Consider the following 22,039-nt stretch of genomic DNA (forward strand, 5'->3'; position numbering starts at 1 on the left):
TTTTCTTTAAAATCTGGATATTTTTTAATCAAATATGTTACAGTGCAAATGGCTTAAGTGCTGACAGAAAAGTTCACGTGCATTTTTGTTTTACACATTTTTCTTCTGATGTGAAAATTACACTGGACATAAGAAGCAGTTTTCCAGGCTAATTTTCCACTCAAATTAAACCTATTGAAAGCATTCACTGAAATCACTATATTTGGCAATACCATAGACTGAAATCAAGCAGCATTATATTATTATAGAGTAAAAAATGTATGAATCTGAAAAGAACTAAGCTATGGAAGCAAGAGATGCACTATTCTGAGACCTCTGGCCTGAGGAAGGGTGTGCAGGGCTTCCCTCAGGAAAAAGCAAGCACGTCCCTTAAACCTGTGAGCTGGAATGTAGGAAAAATACAAGAGAAAACTGGGCTTCTATAGACCAAAGTATTTGTGAAGCAGTACATTCTTCTTTGTTCTCTACAGATATTTCAACCCAAATATATTAAGAAGGATTTCCAACCCCTCAATGGTTTTCTAATTAATTTAAATCTAAGCTGCAGGGATCTACAGATTTTTTTTCAGAATTCTCTTCACAGCACAGCTGTAGTTCCTTTTTAAAAAATGCAGTAATATTCACCTTATACTTTATGTGTTACAAATAAACATAATATATCAAAAGAAAAAGTTTAGATCCTGCTTCAAAGCATTATTCATCTAATAACCTTGGGTATACCTGGATAGAGCCAAACTTTTGGGAAGCGTTCACTTAATATTTTAGTTGAAGCAAAATACAAGGACGTTGGCTCTTGGCACAAAGATTGTGTGATGCTCCTGGAGGCTCAACTGAAGTCTCTGTTGGTGAGGAAACGAGGTGCTACGAGGGTCCAGAGATAGAGGCCGAGGCAAAACCAGCTGGAGGAGATCTTTACCCACACAGGCCCCCACTTACTGGCCACTGTCTGGAACTCTACATCAGGGCTAGAAAGAGGAGAGGATATAAGACACAACATTCACCTTACTTCCCAGGATTCTTGACTGATTTTCCTGCCTAAATCGCTGGTGTATTTAGGAAGTGGATACCTTCATCTGATTAGGAGTAATTTTATCACGAGATCCTGCTTAAAAGTAGACTCTTAAATACATACAGCTCCTAATGATGCCAACACAGCGAAGACAGGCTATTTGTGCTCTTGGGCTTTGAGAGGAGCTGTTCTCTTCCTATTTCATGAAGAAGTAGACATCCTTTTGGGGAAGAGGAAAGTGCTCTGCAAAGCGATGCCACTTTAAACCAGTTTAACCATTTCTTTGTTTATCGCTGTGTGCCCCTGGGAGAAGTTTTTCAGGCTACCAATCCCTCCTGCCCACTGACTTTAGGAACCAGTAAAACAGGACTAGACCAAAATGTCCCTTGCTTGCTTTCTTACTGCCTTTTCCTGGAATAGTCCTTACCATCTTTACTTCCTGTAATTTTTCCAGCTCAAATGCCATAGGCTCTTCTAGTCAGGAGAATAATGATTATTCTTTTCAGAGACCATGCACTGATCTTAGTTTGTACCATTTTTATGCATCTTAATTTCTTTCTTTTTTTCTTTAGAGGGGGGAAGGCAAGGCAGTTGGGGTAAGTGACTTGCCCAAGGTCTGACTCCAGGACCAGTGCTCTATTCACTGCACCACCTAGCTGCCCCCAAATTTCATTTTGTCCTACAGAGAGAGGCAGCTATGGTGTGGTCTAGTGCAGTCATGTCAAACACAAATAGAAACTGATCCCTACACCCTATATACTGACTAATAAAATTAACATTATCTATGTTGTGTTGCATTTTTACTGATTTTGTTAAACATTTTTCCAATACATTTTAATTTGGTTCAGGCTGCATTTTGGAGTGAGTTTGACCCCTCTGGTGCAGTGGATAAAGATCTGGCAGGAAGATCCAAGCTCTGACATATTCCCTTGTAACCTGGAACAAGTCACTTAACCACTCGTTATTTAAGGCAACTCCCTAAGACAATAAAGTTGTAGAAAAGGTGGCAATTTGCATTGGTAGAGGGAGCTTCCTTACTTGGGAGTTTGCAATACCACTGAAATCACAGTCCTCTGTATTACAAAAAAGTACAGAGTTCTTTGTATTAGATATGTGCCTATGTTGTATCTGCCAGTTAGGCTCTCTGGTCCTGAGAGGAAGGGCCATGTCTTTGATAATACAGCTATTTTCCCTAGAGCACAATGCTTTGTAGGTGGTGGAAACTTAAAAAAGTTAAATCCACAAGACAGTATAAGGCATTCGTGAAGCTGACAGAAAGTTCAATGAGATCATCTCCCAAGTCCTTTCTGTGGGACAGCATAGTCAATAAAGACTATACTGCTTATAAATAAGACTGACATTGATAAACATACATTGTAAGACAAGAATGTAACCAGATAGATAAATGAGGAGGCTGGTAGTTATGTAGCAACCATGTATAGAGAAATGTCTGGAGTACTATCAGGACTTAAGAAAATGTTATGCAAGAGTATACTTGGCTGAGTTATGGACAATCAAAAAGTCATGGGCCTTATACTGAGGGGGGACCATCACAAGCGGAACCATAGCCTATCAGGGCGGCCCATTCTCCTTATCTCTCTGAGCCTGAAGGTGAGGCAGTGAGGACAGTTAGCTTACCTACTTGCCCTCACCAATATGTATATACAACTTATATAACCTCCTCTTCATCAGGGGTCAGCTGTCCCAATGATAGCGAGCTAGTGCATGCATGCAGCCATAATAAGGATGAACAGATCTTTGAGGCTGTATGCACATATGAGTAAAAGCATTTTGTTAAGCTAGCATTCTGCACCTTGGTTCGTGTCTGTCCTTATTTCTCCCTCCTCAGACATACCTAGGCAAAACTTAGCAGTGCTAATTTGATACTGCCAGTTCCCAAGATTTTATGTTAATGCAAAGACTCCATGCAGGTTCATTGCATAAAGCCTAGTAATAAGTCTCCAGAAGCTATAACAACCGTCAGCAGAGGTCAGTGTTTTTTTAGCATCAGTGTCAGAGATAGTCTGAGAGGTCCAAATAAGACAGTATTTGGGTTTAATTTAGACCCAACCATTACTAGCTGTATGATTTTGAGCAAGTCACTTCATTTTTTGCCTTCATTTGTTAATTTACAAAGTGGGACAGAGAGGTGACATTGCATAGTAGATTAAGAGCTGGCCTTGGAGTTCAGAAAATCTAAGTGCCAGTCCTTCCTCTGACATATGCTAGATATGTGATCCTGGCCTGGTCATCTTAGGGGCCCCCCCAGGAGTCTAAGAGGTAGGTTCCTATATTAATGAAATCACAGGGCTAGTACAAAAAAAAATGGAGTGAGGATACATGCTATTTATCTCTTCATATGAATATGAAGATTAAATGCGATGATATGAAAGCAGTTTATAAACCACCAACCAACTGTAAGTAATTATAATAACAATAATAATTTATGAGGTCTACAATTCGATTTTCTGGCTTATACCTTTGCCAGTTGGTCAGGGTCATCATGATGTACAAAGAGGCCAGGAACATCATCAAGTGGAAGACAGAGTAACTGTACTGCACTCCTTCTTTCTCATTGTCCACAGCTCGCCGTGGCTTTCCATCCTCTACATCTCTAGGGCCGTTTGAGGAAGCATCATCCAGTATCACACTGTCACTCCCAGACAAAGTGAGTTTGCTTACCTGACTGTTGCTGGAAGAACGGATGCTGCAAATGGATCACCAGAAAGAAAAGTCAGAAGGGAGACATGACACTTGGTTGTTGCCATTACCTGGTGGTATGGAATTTCTTAACTCTAAAACCTATTTTAGGATTCACTGTCTTTTTAGTTTTTAGTTGTTGAATGCCACAATACCACTTTAAATCAGGCAGTATGCTTCAACATTTCCAACTACTGCTACCCATACTATAATGGAGAGGTAAGGGAAATGCAATCTGGTTCCTAAAAACACCACTCTGGATGGTCTAGAGGAACTAAGGAGCCCATCCCTCCTGTTTCATTCAAACTGGCAACTTTTCAGATGAATAGGTAACATTCTCTGCTGGCAAAGCTTACTTATTATTAACAGGTATATGAAGATGTGTCAGTTATACAAGTAAAGAATCCAGGTATGCTTAGAGATACTAGTCTTGTACTTCCCTTTAGAAAAGACAGCGGAGAGCTTTCACTGTGTTATTTTGGGGATGCCTAAAATGGCTCTGTTATGACTAAACATAGGAAAACTTATTTTTTAAAAAAACTAAGGTTCCATCATTGCAGATGATGTCCCTACCTTATTCTGAGTGTCAGGCTATCTTAACTTAGAGAGCTGTGGTATCACGGCCAGACTGTGGAGACCTGGGTTCTCCTCAGACCTCTGCCATCATCGGCATTTGATCCTAGTCATTTCAGTCCTTGGGACCTCAAGGTTTCTCACTTACATTAACAGAGAAAACTGTTGCAACCTCCCCACAAGTTTGCTGTGAGGGTCAAATTAAATGCTTTCTGGAGGCACTATCTGTGTGCTGTGATCATAAACTCACGTGGAATACAGGAGGCAGAGGACAAAGATTATCAGTCCAGCAAAATTCTCTAAATCTAGCCACCGCCCATTCTGTGACAACGGAGGAGCAATGGTAGACACTGAAACAGTTGTGTTCCCAGGAGTCAAGGTGGGTATAGTTATCTGTGTGATGATGCTCAATAAGCCTGGGTTACAGGTTCGATCTGAAAGTAGGAGATAACATGTATGCAAATGCAGAGCTGTAACACACCTTCAGGTATCATCCAGGGATAGCTTATTTTGTATGTGTTCTATTTCTAATTTTCACCCAAAATCAATTTGATAAAACTCCAAATTTTCATTTCAACAAACATAGATATTATTAACTGGCCCTTACCAGGTTCATTGGACATGGCTGACCATGTGAGGTAAATGGTATAAGCTGTAATAATTGAGGACTGGAGAAGGCCAGAGCGAGGCTGATATTCCTGTTTAATAAAAAGAGGGAAAAAATACATATACATATACACATACATACATACATATATGTTTATGTATATGTGTGTATACACTCATACACATTAACATTTATGTAGCACTTTACAAATATTTGGTCTTTGAAGTAGTCCTCTGAGATAGATGGGATAAGGATGATAATAGTTTATAGGTGATAAAACCGAGGATCAGAGAAATAAAGAAACTTAGAGAATAGAGGGCTGGGATTTGAACGTTAAATCTCTTGACTCTTCAGTTCAGTGCTTTTTCCACTACAATAGGCTACTTCTCAAAAAAATCTCGATACATTTTATTGACAGCTTTTGACTTCTGCAAATCCTAGCAATCTCTTCACTCAAATATTATTAAGTGGGCTTTGTATTCTGCTTGAGAGCTTTAAAGACGACAATTTCTGGCTTCAAATTAAAATTAATACAAACCAGTGAGTCAAAGAAAAGAATAAATGTTCTTAGTAACTCCTCCCTCCCCAGATTCTGCTGTGATACAACTTACCATATACTTTTCTTACAGAGCTGTTTTGAGGAAAACCCTTTGTGAAACAGTATGATCTTGTGTAAGAGGAGCTCTTATTACATAAATGTGAACTGTATAATTACAGCATGGTATTTGGGTCCCTTAAACCTGTCTTAGACCCTGTTGTAGGGGATCAGTTATTAGAAGTACACCTCACTGTAGTATGGCTTCCAGGTATAATACAATCTTGTGGTAGAATCCTGATCGTTGTTACTCTAATGAGACTTTAGTATGTTATTAAAATAATTTGGATTTATAACAAATAGTATAATGAAAAGTTATTTGTCTGGGAGTTGGAAGACATGGGTTCTAGCCTGGGCTCTACTACTAACTTGTTGTATGACCTTGGTTACATCATTTGACCATTTTTTGTTTTATTTTCCTCTTCTGTAATATTAGACAACTGGCCTAGATATTTAAGGTTCTATCCAGCTCTTATGACTCAAATAAACCCATTAAAATAGCATATAAAGATCAAATGCAAAATAACATTTTTTTTTAATTAAAGGAAGATCAAATTGTGTCAGGTAAGAAAAACAGCAGATTTTTTTTTCCTGGAAAGCTGTGCTATTTTTAGGATTTTAATGATCCATAAGGGACCACCCATAAAATTTATGGAACCTTAGAGGTCAAGTCTAAATCCCCAATTTACAAGTGGATAAACTAAGCCCCAGAGAGGTTAAGTGACTGATGGAGCTAGGATTGAGGTATTTTCACTCCACGTGCAGTGCTGTCTTCTATTGCCCTGTGCTGCTTTAGCTGATGTGGAGAAGAAGAGGAGTCTTTATCTTTTTTGGAGTGTTATGGGCTCCTCTGTCAGTTGGTGGAGCCTACAGCCTCTTCTCAAAATGTTTTTAGATGCATAAAATTGTCATAAGAGTTTCTGAGTCCTCTTATTACCATTATTAGCATTTACTAGTTGGGGTCTAGAGTTGCCACTTATGATGGGAAGGTCCCATAGCTGGCTGGAGCCTTTCTTATAATGTGTTAAAATTAGCTGAAGATTCTCAGGCATTTCTTATTTAAGGAACCAGGACTGAACAAAAAGATTTTGTGACACTTGATTTATGGTCCTGTTTATTGATGCATCCACAACCAAGCTCTGATTCTTAGCTATCTTTTGGCATATAAATCTTCCCCCTCTCAATCAGCCCACTGTAAACTATCCAAATGGAGCCTTGCAGTGTAAAATCTCACAAACCTAGCTTTGAAATATAATTCTCCTTAGTTTGTCTCTATAGGCCAAACTGTTTCTTTCTCCTTTCTTCAAATTATATGTAAGAACCTGACTACCCTGTGACATGGGTATAAGACCAAAAATTATTTTTTTGTCTCTCTGATGTAATTAAAAACTATATAAAACTTCTGGACCTTCTGAATGGGACTCAAGAGTTTATCAATGATTTCAGGTCTGAGCTCAAGAACATAATGAAATCCTTGGTTTTACTTCCTACATGTTTGCACGTTGACGGTTCTGAATGGCAGCAGTACCTATCAGCAGACTCCATGATTTTTCCCATAATGTAATGTATAAGATTACAAAGGAGGGGCAGCTAGGTGGCACAGTGAATAGAGCACTGGCCCTGGAGTTAGGAGGACCTGAGTTCAAGTCAGGCCTCAGACACTTAACTCTTACTAGCCATGTGACCTTGGGCAAGTAAATTAACCCCAATTGCCCTGCCTTCCCCCCTCCAAAAAAAAAAGATTACAAAGGAAACCAGTTACAGTGAAATATGGTTATTAAAAAATTTAAACATAGGGGTGGCCAGGTGGCACAGTGAGTAAGTAAGAGTGCCAGCCCCAGAGTCGGGAGACCTGGGATCAGTTCTGGCCTCAGATACTTAACACCCACACAGGATAACTGGCCGTGTAGCCTTGAGCAAGTTACTTAACCCCAATTGCTTTAAAAAAAAAAATTTAAACATAGGGGCAGCTAGGTGGCGCAGTGAATAGAGCACTGGCCCTAGAGTCAGAAAGCCCTGAGTTCAAATATGACCTCAGACACTTAACACTTACTAGCTGTGTGACCTTGGGCAAGTCACTTAACCCCAACTGCCCTGCCCTCTCCCTTCCAAAAAGCAAAAAATAAATAGAAAATATTAAAAACAAACTCATGGAACCCAGGTTAGAGGTCCTGATCTAATGCAACACCCAATGCAGGAATCCCTTCCATAATATTTCTGACACTTGGTTGGTCTGCCTAAATGATCTAGGGATTGGGGACTCACTTCCAAAGCAGACCATTTAAAACCATACGGACAAATTATATTTACACAAACCTATAAATAATTCCCATTCCTTTTTCCCAGGAGAGATGAAACAGACTTTTAGAGAAAAAGGAATCTTAAGCAAACATCTAAATACAACCCTGATTCAGAGGAATTATCCAAGGGAAATTACTTATCCAAGATGAGACAAAGAGTCAGTGGATCCCAGTGCAGCAGAGATCATTCAAGATATTTTAAGTGATACCGATTTTTTAAATGAAATATTAACAAAAAGGACTTCAGCAGGGGAAAAGTAAAACAGAAAAAAAATATGTCAATACCTGAATTTTTGGCAGGATTGAGACAATGGATACCACAATGCAAAAAATCAGATTCAAACTGATGAATAACTTGTTTTCAGTACAGGCATCAGTTTTGGTGTAAAACACATACAAGAGCACCACGCCGATGAAAGACAGGATATAGAAGAAGCTTGTAAATGACAGTAAGACTACAAAACAGGAAATCAATGTTAACTTCCATAATTTGCAGCAGAATCCAACTACGATTTAGAAAGGGTTTTTTTTATCTTTCCCCTCTGCATAAACTGAGGCATACTTTCACTTTTATAATAGACAATGATTACAAATGGAAACATAGGAGGTCCCAAGGTTATAAGAACATGTTACTTTGCTCAAATTCACCAAGCACCTAAAACCATATATCAGATCATGTCATTCTGATTTTCTGGGTTGGAAAAACAGAAGTTTAACATTCTACTTGGAATTATTTCTTATTGCCTTCAGACAGACCTACACTCGGGATAAACAAATAATTTAAGTCACTGCAATCTCCCTTAAAGGCTTGAGTTTGAAGCCCATCTGACAAAGCTGGTGTTTCCTTGCCCCCATATTTATCTATTAAAGTACATTCCCTTCTTTAAAAAAAATTATTTTTTATTGGCATTTTTTTCTTTTTAAATTTTGAGTTCCAAATTCTCTCCTTTCCTCTCCCCACCAACCAAGAAGGTAAACAAAAAATCAATTATATATGTGAAATTATGCAAAACCTATTTTCATATTAGCCATATTTCAGAAGAAAAAACAAGAAGAATAAAGAAAGTGAGAAAAATACTTCAGTTTGCACTCAGAGTTCACCAGTTCTCTCTCTGGAGGTAGACAGCATTTTTCATCATGAGACTTTTGGAACTGTCTTGGATCATATATTGATCAGAGTCTTTGCCAGCTGATCATCACTGAACACTGCTGTTACTGTGCATAACGCTATCCTGGTTCTTCTCACTTCACTTTGCATCAGTACATACAGATTTGCCATATTTTTCTGAGAGCATCCTGTGCTCCTCGTTTCTTAACGCACAATAGTACTCCCTCACAACTATATACCACAACTTATTCAGCCATCCTCCAATTGATGGGCATCCCCTTAATCCAATTCTTTGCCACCACAAAAAGAGCTACTATAAATATATTTGCACATATAGGTCCTTTTGCTTTTTCTTCATCCTCTTCTTAGCTTATGTGCTCCTTTTCCATGAAGCCTTCCATGACCTCACTGGCCCCTAGCTGGAAGTGATCTCTCCCTAACAGTACTTTGCCTGGACTTCTTTTGCATACTTATTATACTATAACAATTATTTGGGTACATTCTAACAGTTCCCCTATTATATTATGAGTTCCTCAAAAGCAGGGTCCATATATTACCTCCATCTTTGTATCTCCAGAACTCTGAATGCAATAAGAGCTTAATGACCATCAAAGAAACTAAATTTTCAGTGAGAACCCAGGAAAGAGCCTTCCATCCTCTAGGTAGTTCAATTTTCAAGAATACTGGTTACAAGGGATCATGCTGAGCAGAAATAGTAAAAAATCCTAAGGCAGGCAGGAAAGGGACCTGCACTCATAGCTGACTTCAGATTCTGTCCTACATTAAGATGTTTTTTTACATGGGACAGCACCAGTAGGATCATGGGATTTAGAGCTAGAAAGTAACTTAGAGGTCATGTGCTCCAACTCCTTCATTTTACAGAACAAAAACTCAGGCCTAGAGAGTTGAAGAGCCTTGCTCAAGATTACACAGGTAGTAAGACATCTGGGATTTGAACCCAGGTGTCTGGACTCCAAAGCCAATCCTCTATTATATCACGTGAGAAAGTGTTGATGCCAGTGGATAAATGAATGGCCATGAGCACAAACCCAGTAACTCTTATCCATGAGCCATTATTTATTTGGAAGATCAGAGATCTAGAAAATGCCACAGGTGTCATATTAAGGTCAGTCCCCAGCTCAAAGGATGAAGGATGATACTCTTGACAAGGGATGCCTCAGAGATAGGGAATTTAGTACTTTCATAAAGCAGGCCAGTATTTACTGAATAGTAACCAAAAATGTTCTCAAGTTCTCTAAAAAAAGTAAGCTAGCTAAATTCAATTAAAATGAGGTCAAGATTTCTGATGTTTGTCCTTAACTAGACTTATTTTGATGTCGTAGCATTCTGATTCCAAATTGGAAGTCTGAAATACAACTTCCAGAACAGGATGAAATTTTCAGCTATGCACAAAAGGATTCAATCCTGACACTTCTCAGGATGAGTTAAGTAGGCCAATTTCCAAATGTGGAACAAATGTAGGATACCTACTGGACAAGAAGTCAAAAGCACACGATTCTTTTACCTAACATGGAATGTCCATTCTAATCTAAGCATGTATATTATTATCTCACAACATAAATACAAAAATACATAATCTTAAATTCTTCCTTCCCTTTTTTTTTATCAATAACTCCACTAATCTGTAAACTGAAAGAGTTAGGATAGTCTCCTCCAGCTCTAACCTTCTAGGTTCCAAAGTGCCTTTCAGTTTTAACATTCTGTGATTTGAGATCTGGTTGAATTGGAAAATAAATAATGGTTCTAAAAAAACCCCCAAACTTTTCATAAGTGGCTTTTACACATTTAAAACTAATGATATTTTACAACCATGTTTAGCTTTCACAATTCAGCTCTAATAATATCCATTCAGACACCTACCTGCATACCAGCACCTAGCATTTCCTTCTTCCATTCGATTAACCCAACCCTCATTCAAAGAGTGAGCACAGTCCACTAACAGTATCAACTGTATGAAGATGTATAAGAAGGCTCCAGTCATTCCAATATAATACCAGGCTACAAACCAAATGGAAGACAGTACTTAGTTCACATTATGGGTTAAGACAAGACAATCACATTGATTTCAACTCAGATGAATATCCAGTAAGGAGAATCAAGGAGTTCTTTTGATTGTTTCAGACCTTGTTTACACATAATTCAGTGTATGTTAAAGACATCATATTACAACAAAAAAACTAAGAGCAAAGGTATTGGAATCCTTATGGGGACTTATGTTAACTCATCCATATTATATGGTACTTCCAATAAACTCACTATTAAAACATGGAGTCAGGAGGATCCGAGTTCGGTTCCAGCCTCAGACACTTAACACCCACACAAAAAAACTGGCTGTGTAACGTTGGGCAAGTTACTTAAACCCAACTGCCCTCCAAAAGGCAAAAAAATAAAAATAAAACATGGCAAGAAGAGAACAAACTAGCCTTTGTTTCCAGGCAATTTGCTATAGACATCCATTAATGCCTAGCCTTCATAATCTTACATAAATGTTACAAATTGATTACTATGGTATCTGATAATTTGGAAGTCATACCTGTGCTAAATGGACCCTCAGGAATGTAGAAAGATCCAACCATGAGACCAACAATGGCAACAATTTTGAAGAACCAGAACCTATTAAGACACAAAATATTTCTCTGAAATGTTTCTGTCCTCATGCAAAAACAGATGGCTAAAAAGCAGAAACATGGTGCTCAGTTAAATGAAGCATTAACAAAAGGACTGGTTTCACCTGGATATTCCATACTTATTTCTTCATTTTAAATCTAAGGAGAAACATGACCAACATGTCATTATTTTGCATTGTTTTATAAATTAAGTTTTAAATGTTTGCCAATTTTGCACCTAATCATAATTCCTTAATGCTTCAAGGATCTGGGATTTTATCAGTGTGGGTATACCTTAGACTAGTGCAAATCAGAACCTCCCAACACCTTGCCAGAGTATCTTCATAAACTGTTATATAAAAAAAAAAATCACACTTTCTAGTGGCAAACCTCTGGTCATAACTAACGACCAGCTCATAAAACAAACAAAAAATCTGAAGAATGCTAATGATCTATTGAATTAACTTTTTTTTTTAAAAGTAGACTTTCACAGCTAGAAGGACTCTTATAATGTTAAATAAATTATAATCTGACTCTAATACTCCTTTAGGGCTAGGAGTCAGTTATGCTTGGATTTTAGCACAGAATCTACTACCAATTTATATAATCTTAGGCAAGTTATTTTTTCACTGCTGAGCTTCAGTTTCCTCATCCACAAAATGAAAGGGTTGGAGATTATTGCTAAAGTCTGTTCCTGCTAAAAAATTTTGTGATCCTAAGAATACTAGTATTGAAGAAAAAACATGTGTTTTTAAAAGACTTTTACAAGATTTGTTAGAATTCACTATTTATTTACATGTAACTGTAAGGTGAGTTACCAATAACTACGAGAAAAAGACAAGATCAAGCAGATGTTATTATATACTCAAAATTAAGCTAAGTAGGTATTTATGATTACTACAGGCAGAATGTTACAAATCAGCAAGGACTGGTCTCTTATGGAAGTAACTCAAAGACAGTACACTGCATATAAATTCAAGGACTCAATGGCAATGGACCTTAAAAGTTGCAACTTCTAACCAAATAACTTCAGTCTTTTTTTGTTACACCTCTCACAAAAGTTGTAGTTGCTGTTCAACATTTTTCCTGTTGTTCCCCTAACAGCACATAAGCAATGAAATTTAACTAGAGTTTAAGGCCTGTTTTATATGCTTCCATAGCAGCAAATACGACTAGAAAAGGAATAGGTAAAGAGGCCTATGTAATGGAGATCTGTAAAGGTACTGGGAACTTTCACAGGTACTTTTCTGAATTTAAAATATTGGGCTTACTTATTTATATAAAGACGAACTTTGGGTCACATGACACCTTAAAAGGGGTGAAGAGGGAGTATAGTAATGCTTTAGTTAGGGCTCACAAGGGAAAATGTGGGCAGAAATTATGTATACCAAATGCAGGTTGGGAATTTGCAAATTGGATCAACCTAGGCAACCAGAAGGTAAGTTAAATCAACATCAGGTACAATGATATTGTGGACTATAAGGATATAATAATCCATTCCTAGGTTGGGGAACAAGCTAAAGTAGAACTGCATGACTAGAGCTCTGGATTTCTTAGCCAGTAAGTACAAGGAAAAAGTAAAAGCAAACCCCGCCATGGCTCAGAGGGATATTGAGCTTAGTGATGGCATAGTTCTGACAAAAGTCTAAGCTAACCAGTTCCTCTTCTAGTCACTGACTTTTAAAATATACTTTTGATTATCTATGCCCTACTATAATACTTCTGGGCTTATTTAATACTGACAACCCTGGGTATTCAAGGTTATATTCCTTTAGGTGCAAAATTGCTTATGATGTGAAATCCAAGAAAGCGGAGCCTGACTTAGGGAATTCCTCTCAGGTTAACTGTTCCCTGGCTTCAAAAATGATGATCAAATGATTTCGCATACATTATACCAAAATTATCTAGGCCACATATACATATTTTTTCTGGGATTACACTATAAATTTCTAACAGAAATAGGGGTGGCATGAAAAAATGTGAGCAAGATAACAAAAATGGCTGATAAAAACCATTAAGGTATCACAACGTACCCATTGTGCACTCCAGCTCTTGGATCTTTACTACTTTTTACTTTTAACATCAGTAGAAAGAATAGAAAGAAAAAGACAGCTAAGGCAAAGTTGATCCGATAGACAGCTTTGTAACCAACCAGGACATCACAAATGTTGTCACTTGTGTCATCATCACTCTTGATTTTAAATCCCCCTTCACAGAATCCAGGAACCTGGAAAAAGAAATCCCAATGTTATTGTGCACCCCATTTTGAGAAAACACACCATATGAAAACCTAGATTTACAATCTAGATGAAGTGAGGCTGATGATGATTTAACAAAGGCTTCACCACAAGATTCCATTAAATTATGAGCATCTCCCTACGGTGAAATGAGATTTACTTTATATTTACTTTTTTGTGTAAAGCAAGGTATATTTCTACTTTAAATGGTTTAACAACGCCTGCATAAGCTAGTGCATAAATGATACAAATTCTAAAAAGAAAGCTTATAGTTAGTCTCTAAAGATAATAAAAATTTAGTCCCATTACCTGAGCTCTGGGTATCTCAGACAACAATGGGTTCAAAGTCCTTTAATTTGAGGTGACAGAGGTACCTCTCTATTTCTACTTTGGTGTAGAGACTATATGAATTTCTCTTTTTTTCCATCAGCATTCCACTCACCTAAAATCCTATTACTAAATATTCCAATAAATTGAACTTTCTGAATCATATAAGATGTGAAGTCTTTGTTTTCATTCAGTAAATTAGATCATTTCTGTCTAGTGTGATTCTCTCTCACCTATATGCCATACCTTCTAACCTTGGAAGTACTAGCCTTGCTTGGAAGTATAAATTTTATATGCCTAGTGAAACAGAACGCTTGGATGATTATCTCTCATTTTGTTTCTCTTTGTTGTCAGAACATAAGTATTAATATGTCTACTATAATAATCTTTCCTTACCTCTGAAGTAAAATGTGAAAGCTTCATGATGTGCCTAAAACATACCCCAAAGGGCTTTACCTAATCTCACAATTATGAATGTGTAAACAATTAAACCAACATTTCCCAAACTCATTTGGCTGGAGAAAATTTTGAGGTTTAAAATACCCTAGTGGATTCCATGGTTCAAAGGGTCTACTGAAAGTATGAAATACCTTTGGTGGGAAAGATCAGTAAACTATGAAAGCAAAGTAAAGGAAATAACTTATTTTATTTCTCTTACCCCAAGATATCTCACTTATATGATATAATTTTCAATTTAATATTCTAGAAGGAAAAATACTACCAACATTAATATTTCCTTATGGAATAGCAGATTAGAAAATGCTGAATTCGAACATCAACTAAAACTCGCTAGGTTATTTATTAAATCTTTCCCCATGAGCAGTTATTTCAAAATTTAAAATGATAATAATTTAGTAAATTACAGCTCGATGTTAATTCCAAATACCTTCTTCAGCTGTGTTTCCAATCCTTCTGTCAACATAATACAGGAAACAGCGGTGCCCAAGAAAAGGATAAAGGCATAGATAAGGCGAGTCAGAGTTGAATTCCTGACATTAGGACAGCAACTGCACAGCAAACATGATGCGCTGCTACACAAACATGGAATCTACAAGGAAATCATGACAAAATAAAATGTCTTCCTTATGCACTGAGAAATACGTATGCTAGTCAAATGCAGTGTAAGCCCTTTCTGTTATATATTTCATCAGGTTTTTGTCATGAGTTCCATCTTGATAGTTATGCTATAACTCAGAGAATAATAGAAATCTATGTAATAACAGTGTTATAATGCATTGGGAGTATGTCACAGATGAATGTTTATTAGTAAAAAAAAATTAGATATTTATGTTTAAAAGGCAGTGTGATGTCAAGTAAAAAGCGCTCTAGACCTGAAGCCACAAGACCTCAATTCAAACTTTGGCTCTCCTATTTACATAAGCTGTGTGACCATGGGCACATGGTCTTTATTTATGAAAAATGGAGATAGCAATGTTAGGAAAGCACTTCATAAAATGTAAGGTGCAAAAGAAATGTGAGCTAGTATCATCTTCTTATGGATTTAATATAAAGAATTTATAAAGAAGAAATGCCAATAAAACTTCACTTGTTTTTTTTTTTTCCTTTTAATGGGCCTCCTGGTTACTCAGGGCTGCCAGTATAATGCTTTACCATGGAACAGCAGTTTTGGGGATTAAAGAATGCCAGCCTAGATTCATCCAATGGCTATTAGGACTCAGCAGGGTCTTACTAGTCAGCCAAAGACTGACAATGAGAGTTCCAGAAAGATGATACATGAGTCACATATATGTTTATCTCAAAAATACAGACTGAACTGTTTCAAGAAATGAACTTATCAAACCACATTCCAAGGTCACATTCATTATATGACTAAACAGACAGAGATGCATGGGTCCATGGTTTCCTATACCCACAGTCTGTCTCTCAAGATATGACGGAAGCTGCATAACCTTCATTACTTATAGATAATAATCTGCCCTGGGCTGTTTTTTGTAGCCACATCTCAACCACCAGTCAAACCAATTGATTATGCTTGGTATCTATAGCTGGCAGAGCTCAAAAAGGTATTAGTATTAGCATGTGTTTTGACTGAAATTAAGGTAAACTGAGGCACAGGGTTCTGAGTATTTTTTATTTATTAGCAAAGGATGAATTTGCCAATAAATAGGGTCTCAGCCTCTTCTTCTATAGCTAAAACCCCAAGGTGGGGTTTACAGATCGTTTTTGTAGACGAAAGGACATCCATTATAAAAGGTAGCATCTTAGAAGGGAAAAACAATATGACTGGCTGGAGATCAGGTATTAGGGTTAGCAACAAGTCTTCCTTCCATCTTGCTGACTCTATCTACCTGCAAGGTTAGTTAGTGGTACATGGAAGAACAGGGATAACAGACCAGACTTCCTTGAAGGACAACTAGTAGGAAAGAGATAACAGATTTCCTTGACAAAGAATAGAACATTGATTAAAACAAACAACTGAACTTCTAAATTTAACTTAGACAATGAATAATTTACAGAAAAGTTGAACTTCTAAACTTAACTCAGAGGCAATAAAATGTGACTTAAGCAGTTACAAAAATGTCAGTGCTGGGTATTATGTTTGAAAATTAAAGTAAGCTGAGAAACAAAGTTCCAAGTATGATCAATTTATTAGTTATGCTAACAGCCAATAAATTAGGTCAACAGCCTTTCTCAATGACTAAAGACCATAAGATAGGGCTTACTAGCCTTCATATAGTTTTGGGAAGTACAAGGGGACAAAGAATAAGGAGCACCACAGATAGAAAACAAAAATGATTGATTACAAAGTCTGAAGTATCACAGATGGCAAAAACAATGTGATTGGCTGGACATTTGGGGCTAGCAACAAGGCCTTACTGAATGATGAGAGTGCTAATGATAAAGTTAAGTCTGCTCAGTTAGTTGAACAGAAATAATAGATTTCTTGGCACCCACCTTCATTCTGTAAGGCTTGTTTAGTAGGATAAAAGAATCTCCCTTAATTGCACATGGGTATGAAAGGCTGTATGGATAAAACGCATTTCTCTGAGCTAAGGTGATAAGACAACTGAATTTTAAAATAACTCAGAGAGGGAAAACTGAACTTCTGGACTAAAGAATTTCTAAACTTAACTCAGAAAGAAATATGGTTCTGGCACTTACAGAATGGATTCAAATATGATATAGAATCAATTATAAAGTAGAATCAATTTGAATTTCTCTGGGAAAATACAAAATGGAATCAATTTAATTTTCTCACATGCCCTAAACAAAGCTGGAAATGTGTCTTTCCTTTCCTCTCTTCATTGAAACATGAGGACAATTCTCAATATAGCCTACATTCTTTAGTTACTGTGTGTCTAGGAAGTTGTGTGACTGTCAATCAGAAACTTCAACCCTTCACTGTGGCATATAAAACTTGAATTATCCCCCAAATAATATCTACATTCCACTGAGAAACTAATTTTCTTTCCTTAAAAATATTTTTGGCCACAGCAACTCATGTAGTTATTTATAAAATGCTATATGAGAAATGTTATTGTGGTCCCTACCCCATGAAAGGAACTAGTCAACAACCTAAATTACCTAACCTTAGTTCTGACCATAATAATTGGTCACAAAAAATATAAAACCTTGCATTTTGCAGATAAAGGCAATAGTATCAGTTTATTCACATGCAATCTCACATTTAATAGAAAGAATAGTTTTGAATTCAAGAGACCTTGGATACGTGACCTCATTCTAAGCCTCAATTTCCTCCCAGTTAAATGAAGTTTCTAAGGTTTCCTCCATCTCTAAAATTCCATAATTCTTTGTTGTTTATTTATTCTGCACAATTCTCAAAATAAGTTTCTACTTTGTGGTACGTATCTCTGATGAGTAAAGGCCCTTTGTCTGATTCACATACCCCTACAGTAACTTTGATGAATTCCCATAAAAATAGCCTATAATTTTAGCCTACAATGCATAGGCTATAATCTTACTCTAATAACAACCAAAGAAGAATGATTACCCCTCCAAGTTGGCACTACTTGCCTCCCCTACACTTGAATATGTAGTTGCCTTAAAGTAACAAATGGTGATGGCAGATACAAGGCCTTTGTAACTGATCTGTAAATCAAGACTTGCTGTCTTTGGCTCTTTCCAGATGGTCCTAATTCATAAAGTAGGAATAATAACAGTAGTCAACATTTACATAGTACTCTAAGGTTTGCAAAGCACTTTACAAATCTCCCAATTACAAATCCATTACTTGGCAAAAACATAATTGGGCTCAGATTCGATAAAAAACCAGTTGTATCTGTTAGTAAATGCTTAATAAATGCTTGTTGACTGATGGTTTGTGGATCTCTTAATAAATCTTTTAGTACCATAATTTTTACAGTAACTAAAACAAATAAACCGGCTAACTTGGCATTCTAAAGTAAAAACTACTGTTATTTTCAGTAAAATAGTTTTAACTGACAAATGAAATTACTTAACTGACTAGATCTTAAGATAAGGCTTTTTTTAAGCCGATATTATTAGTTCTTTTGCTTTACAGAGGGAACAGGCCCAGGAAAGAGGGACTGAGTTGTTCAAAATAAGTAAGCTGGTGACTAAAACCTAGTTTTCCTGATTTGTAGGCAAGTCTATTCATGATACCTCCTCTTGCTGTTACCCATACATAGGCATAACATTCCATCTCCTGCCTGGGCCTTCCCATTGGCTGTCACCCATGGACATCCCCTCATGTCCCCCATTCCCTTCTCACCTTTATATTTCTCAGAATCCCTAGTTTCCTTCAAGACTAGTTTAAGCACCACCTTCTACCAGAGGACCTTCCCTGATGCCCTGGCTACCTTCAAACCATTTTGCACCTATTTGGTATTTCCCTACTGCAGCTAGACTATAAGTTCCTTGAGTGCAGGGACTATTTTCATTTTTGTCTTCCAATATACTCTTCCAGCCTAAAAGGTAAGTACTTAATAGTGTTTGGTGACTGAATTCAATAACAATATAAGTATGGTGCCTTCGTCAAAAATCTTAACAAGATACCCAGTCAAAAGAAAAACAGGATGGAGAGATTTGGGCTGAGAGCAGGATTAGTAGCCACAGTGACATTTGGTACTGGGAAAGGAAAGACATCATCTGCTGGGCATAAAATCCTTAGACTTAGGTCTTCTCAGCAATGCAAGGATTTAAGACAACTCCAAAAGATTCACAATGGAAAATGCTATCCACATCTAGAGAAAACTTTGGAGTCTGAATACAGATGGAAACATACTATTTGCTCTCTTTTTCTTTTGTTTTTTTTTTCTTATGGTTCCTTCCATTAGTTCTAACTCTTCTTTACATCATGACTAATGTGAAATTATGTTTAATACCAATGGATAAGATTATCGCAGTCTTGGGGAAGGAGTAGGAGAGGGAGAGGGAGAAAATTTAAAACTCAAAATTTTATGGAAGTTGTTGAAAACTAAAAATAAGTAATTTTGAAAGGAAATAAAGTATCACACTGCTAACAAATACTTTAGATTTTACTAGACAAGAACCAAGGTGGTGGTTTCTACTGCTCCTCACTCCATTTAGTTCTGTGGCCAAAGGCAAGTCACTGAACAAAGTTCTTCATGTCTAGAATGGTTATAGTAACTCTAGAGGCATCTACTCTACCTAAGTTATTATAAGGCACTGTGTTATATTATTATGTGAATTATTCTGGCTATTATCTTTACCAGCTCCCTGGGAAAGCTCCCTACTTATCTCCCTTCACACTTTTTTTTTTTCTTTTAACGAAGATCAACTCGGCAAATAAATGTCGGACTGGATCCAATTAGATAAAATCTGTAAATCGCTTAGCACAGTTCCTGGCACATAACTAGGTGCTTAATAAATGCTTGAGTTCCAGCCCCTGGTCGTTTAAAACTCGCTTGTCGCTCTCCCCTCCACCCCACGCCCGATAAATGTCAGATGCAGAGCAGGAAGCCCGTCGTCCAGTCTCCCGAAGCTGGGCTCTTTCCCACAGGCCGTCAGACCATAAACCTCCACCCTCTTCCCCTGGATCTCTCCCAGGCGCCGGGCGCGCTCCGCTCCGCCCCGCCCCATACTCTCTCCCTTCCCAGGTCCCAGGGGTCTGGGCCGGCCCGGGTGGGCGGGGCAAAGACCCGGGTAAATAAACAAAAGGACCCGCATCCCGAACTCCGGGACGCCGTCGTCCTTCAAGAGCCGCGAGTGGTGCCGGAGCCCGGAGGAGGCGGCCTCCTCGGGGCGGCAGCTCCTCGGTTCGGCCGGGGACGCGACCCTGAGGTCTGCGGTCGGAGGTCGGCAGGTGGTCCGCCCTTCTTCCAGCCGCCGAGCCGGCCCCCACACTCACCCAGCTGGCCACAGAAAGGACGCCCAGCACGGCCCCCATGGCGGCGGCGGCCGGGCCGGACCGTGTCGGCGACTGCGGGGTAGTGTAGGCTCCGGCTCCGGCGACGTTCCCTCCGCGGCTGTCTCTTCCTCAGCCTCCTCCTCAGAGCCCGAGGGCGACGGTTCCGCGGGATGGAAACCGCGATCCGCCCCTCTCCCGACGTGCATCATACGTCACCGCGTCGTTCCGCCTACCTCCACCCCCTCCCGAACGCCAAAACCGAGGGGTCGCCCATTGGTCGAGGAGGGAGGCGGGGCTAGAGGGGCTGTAGGGGGGCGGAGCCGTCTGGGTAAGGAGCTGTCTAGTGGAGGAGCCGTCGGGGGGAGGAGTCGTTGGGTGGCTGAGATGTCGAGTGGTTGGGAGCTGGTGGAGTTCCAGGACCGCGGCTTTTGCTCCGGGCCCCTAAGAGGGCCCATTAATCTGGCGAACCTAATGACAAGTGCCGATTAGCCCCTTGAGGAGCCCCCACGTTTATTCTTGACCTTCCTGGTTCCTTTTTGCCGGGGTATTACCGCAAAGTTGCTCAAGAGTAGTGTTTTACATCGACATGTTGCACAGCTCCCTCTCCCCCCCCCAATATACACCCCGCGGCCCCCAAACACCCTGCCCCAGCTGAACTGATGTTATCAACCCCGAGATAGACGTAGGATCCCCAAACGGAGCACTGTCTGTCGACATAATGCAGGCTAAGCAATGTCAATTTCATCCTCTTTTGTGCGGTTGGTTAGTGCTGGCCGCTGGAAAAATTCATTACGTTTTTAAAACCACAGTTTTTAAGTGGCTGGAATTGAGGAAAGAGTTCTGAGTACGGAGTCTGAGGCTCTGGGTTGAAATGTCGCCTCCTAGACTTAGTCTAACAGAGGTGTGACTTTCTGCAAGTAACATCTCCCTATGGTTCAGCTTCTCCACCTCCTTCCACCCAAAAGCAGCTGTTGATTTCATCCTAGGAGTTAGAACTGGAAAGGACCTTTGAAGTCTGATTCCAAGCTTCCCATTTTACAGATGAGAAATTGAAGCAGATTATTTAAGCTGAGAGTAATAAAGCTAAAAATTTGAACCCAGATCCTTAACTACAAATTCAAGGTTCTTTCTACCTACCTCATGCTCTCAAGCTCTCTGAGAAGTTACAGCCTAGTAAGGAGTATAAATACATACAGCGAATGCAAATTGTTCATCCTTTGTTTTCAAAAAGGACCAATGACATGGTCAGGTAATGTCTTGACTTGTTCCTGAATTGTATTTCCATGAAGTAGAGTTGTACAAAGTAATCAGTCTCATTGACTCTTCCAGAATCATCGAAGTCCAGTGGCAGGAAAAATTGAAGAATGACTGGACGGCCTGGGATTCAGTGGATGACCTTGGCATCTTGGATGTCTGATCAAGTGTTCCACAGTGCCTGATTCAGCAGCCTTCATTGTCATTGAAACCATTATTCTCATCCACATGCTTGGGGTGGACATCCCCCTATCTCATCAACAGGTTTTGAAGCTTGTTAGTTACCCTCAACCTGGTTTAACCTGTCTGCTGAGATGGTTTTACCAGGATGTGACCATGGCACATAAAACAACTTGGATCCACAGGTGAAGGTGCAAATAATGGACCTC

The 22,039-nt window shown here is 38.7% G+C and overlaps 1 protein-coding gene across 1 annotated transcript; it reads right to left on the reverse strand.

The window, feature by feature from the left end:
* On the reverse strand, positions 1-20,626 carry SERINC3 (serine incorporator 3). The gene is made up of 10 exons (XM_069071823.1): positions 20,397-20,626; positions 14,970-15,131; positions 13,553-13,746; positions 11,447-11,526; positions 10,774-10,911; positions 8,070-8,239; positions 4,890-4,980; positions 4,533-4,716; positions 3,489-3,716; positions 1-965 (listed from the first exon to the last, which is right to left on the reverse strand). The coding sequence occupies exons 1-10, from the start codon at positions 20,433-20,435 to the stop codon at positions 827-829; spliced, it is 1,425 nt and encodes a 474-aa protein (XP_068927924.1). The 5' UTR covers positions 20,436-20,626; the 3' UTR covers positions 1-826.
* Positions 20,627-22,039: the final 1,413 nt, after the last annotated feature.

The sequence above is a fragment of the Petaurus breviceps genome, unplaced genomic scaffold (genome assembly GCF_028583685.1).
Source record: "Petaurus breviceps papuanus isolate PSGF00001 unplaced genomic scaffold, PetGlider_PUasm1.0 90845, whole genome shotgun sequence".
Taxonomy (NCBI): domain Eukaryota; kingdom Metazoa; phylum Chordata; class Mammalia; order Diprotodontia; family Petauridae; genus Petaurus; species Petaurus breviceps.

What these genes read in the sequence shown, in the direction of transcription:
- SERINC3 (XM_069071823.1), bottom strand. Translation starts at nt 20,435, where the DNA reads ATGGGGGCCGTGCTGGGCGTCCTTTCTGTGGCCAGCTGG. An exon ending in TCCTTTCTGTGGCCAGCTGG is followed by an intron (nt 15,132 to 20,396) that starts GTGAGTGTGGGG and finishes ATTTCCTTGTAG; the next exon opens with ATTCCATGTTTGTGTAGCAG. An exon ending in ACCCTGACCAACTGGCAAAG is followed by an intron (nt 966 to 3,488) that starts GTATAAGCCAGA and finishes TCCTCTTTCTAG; the next exon opens with CCCTGATGTAGAGTTCCAGA.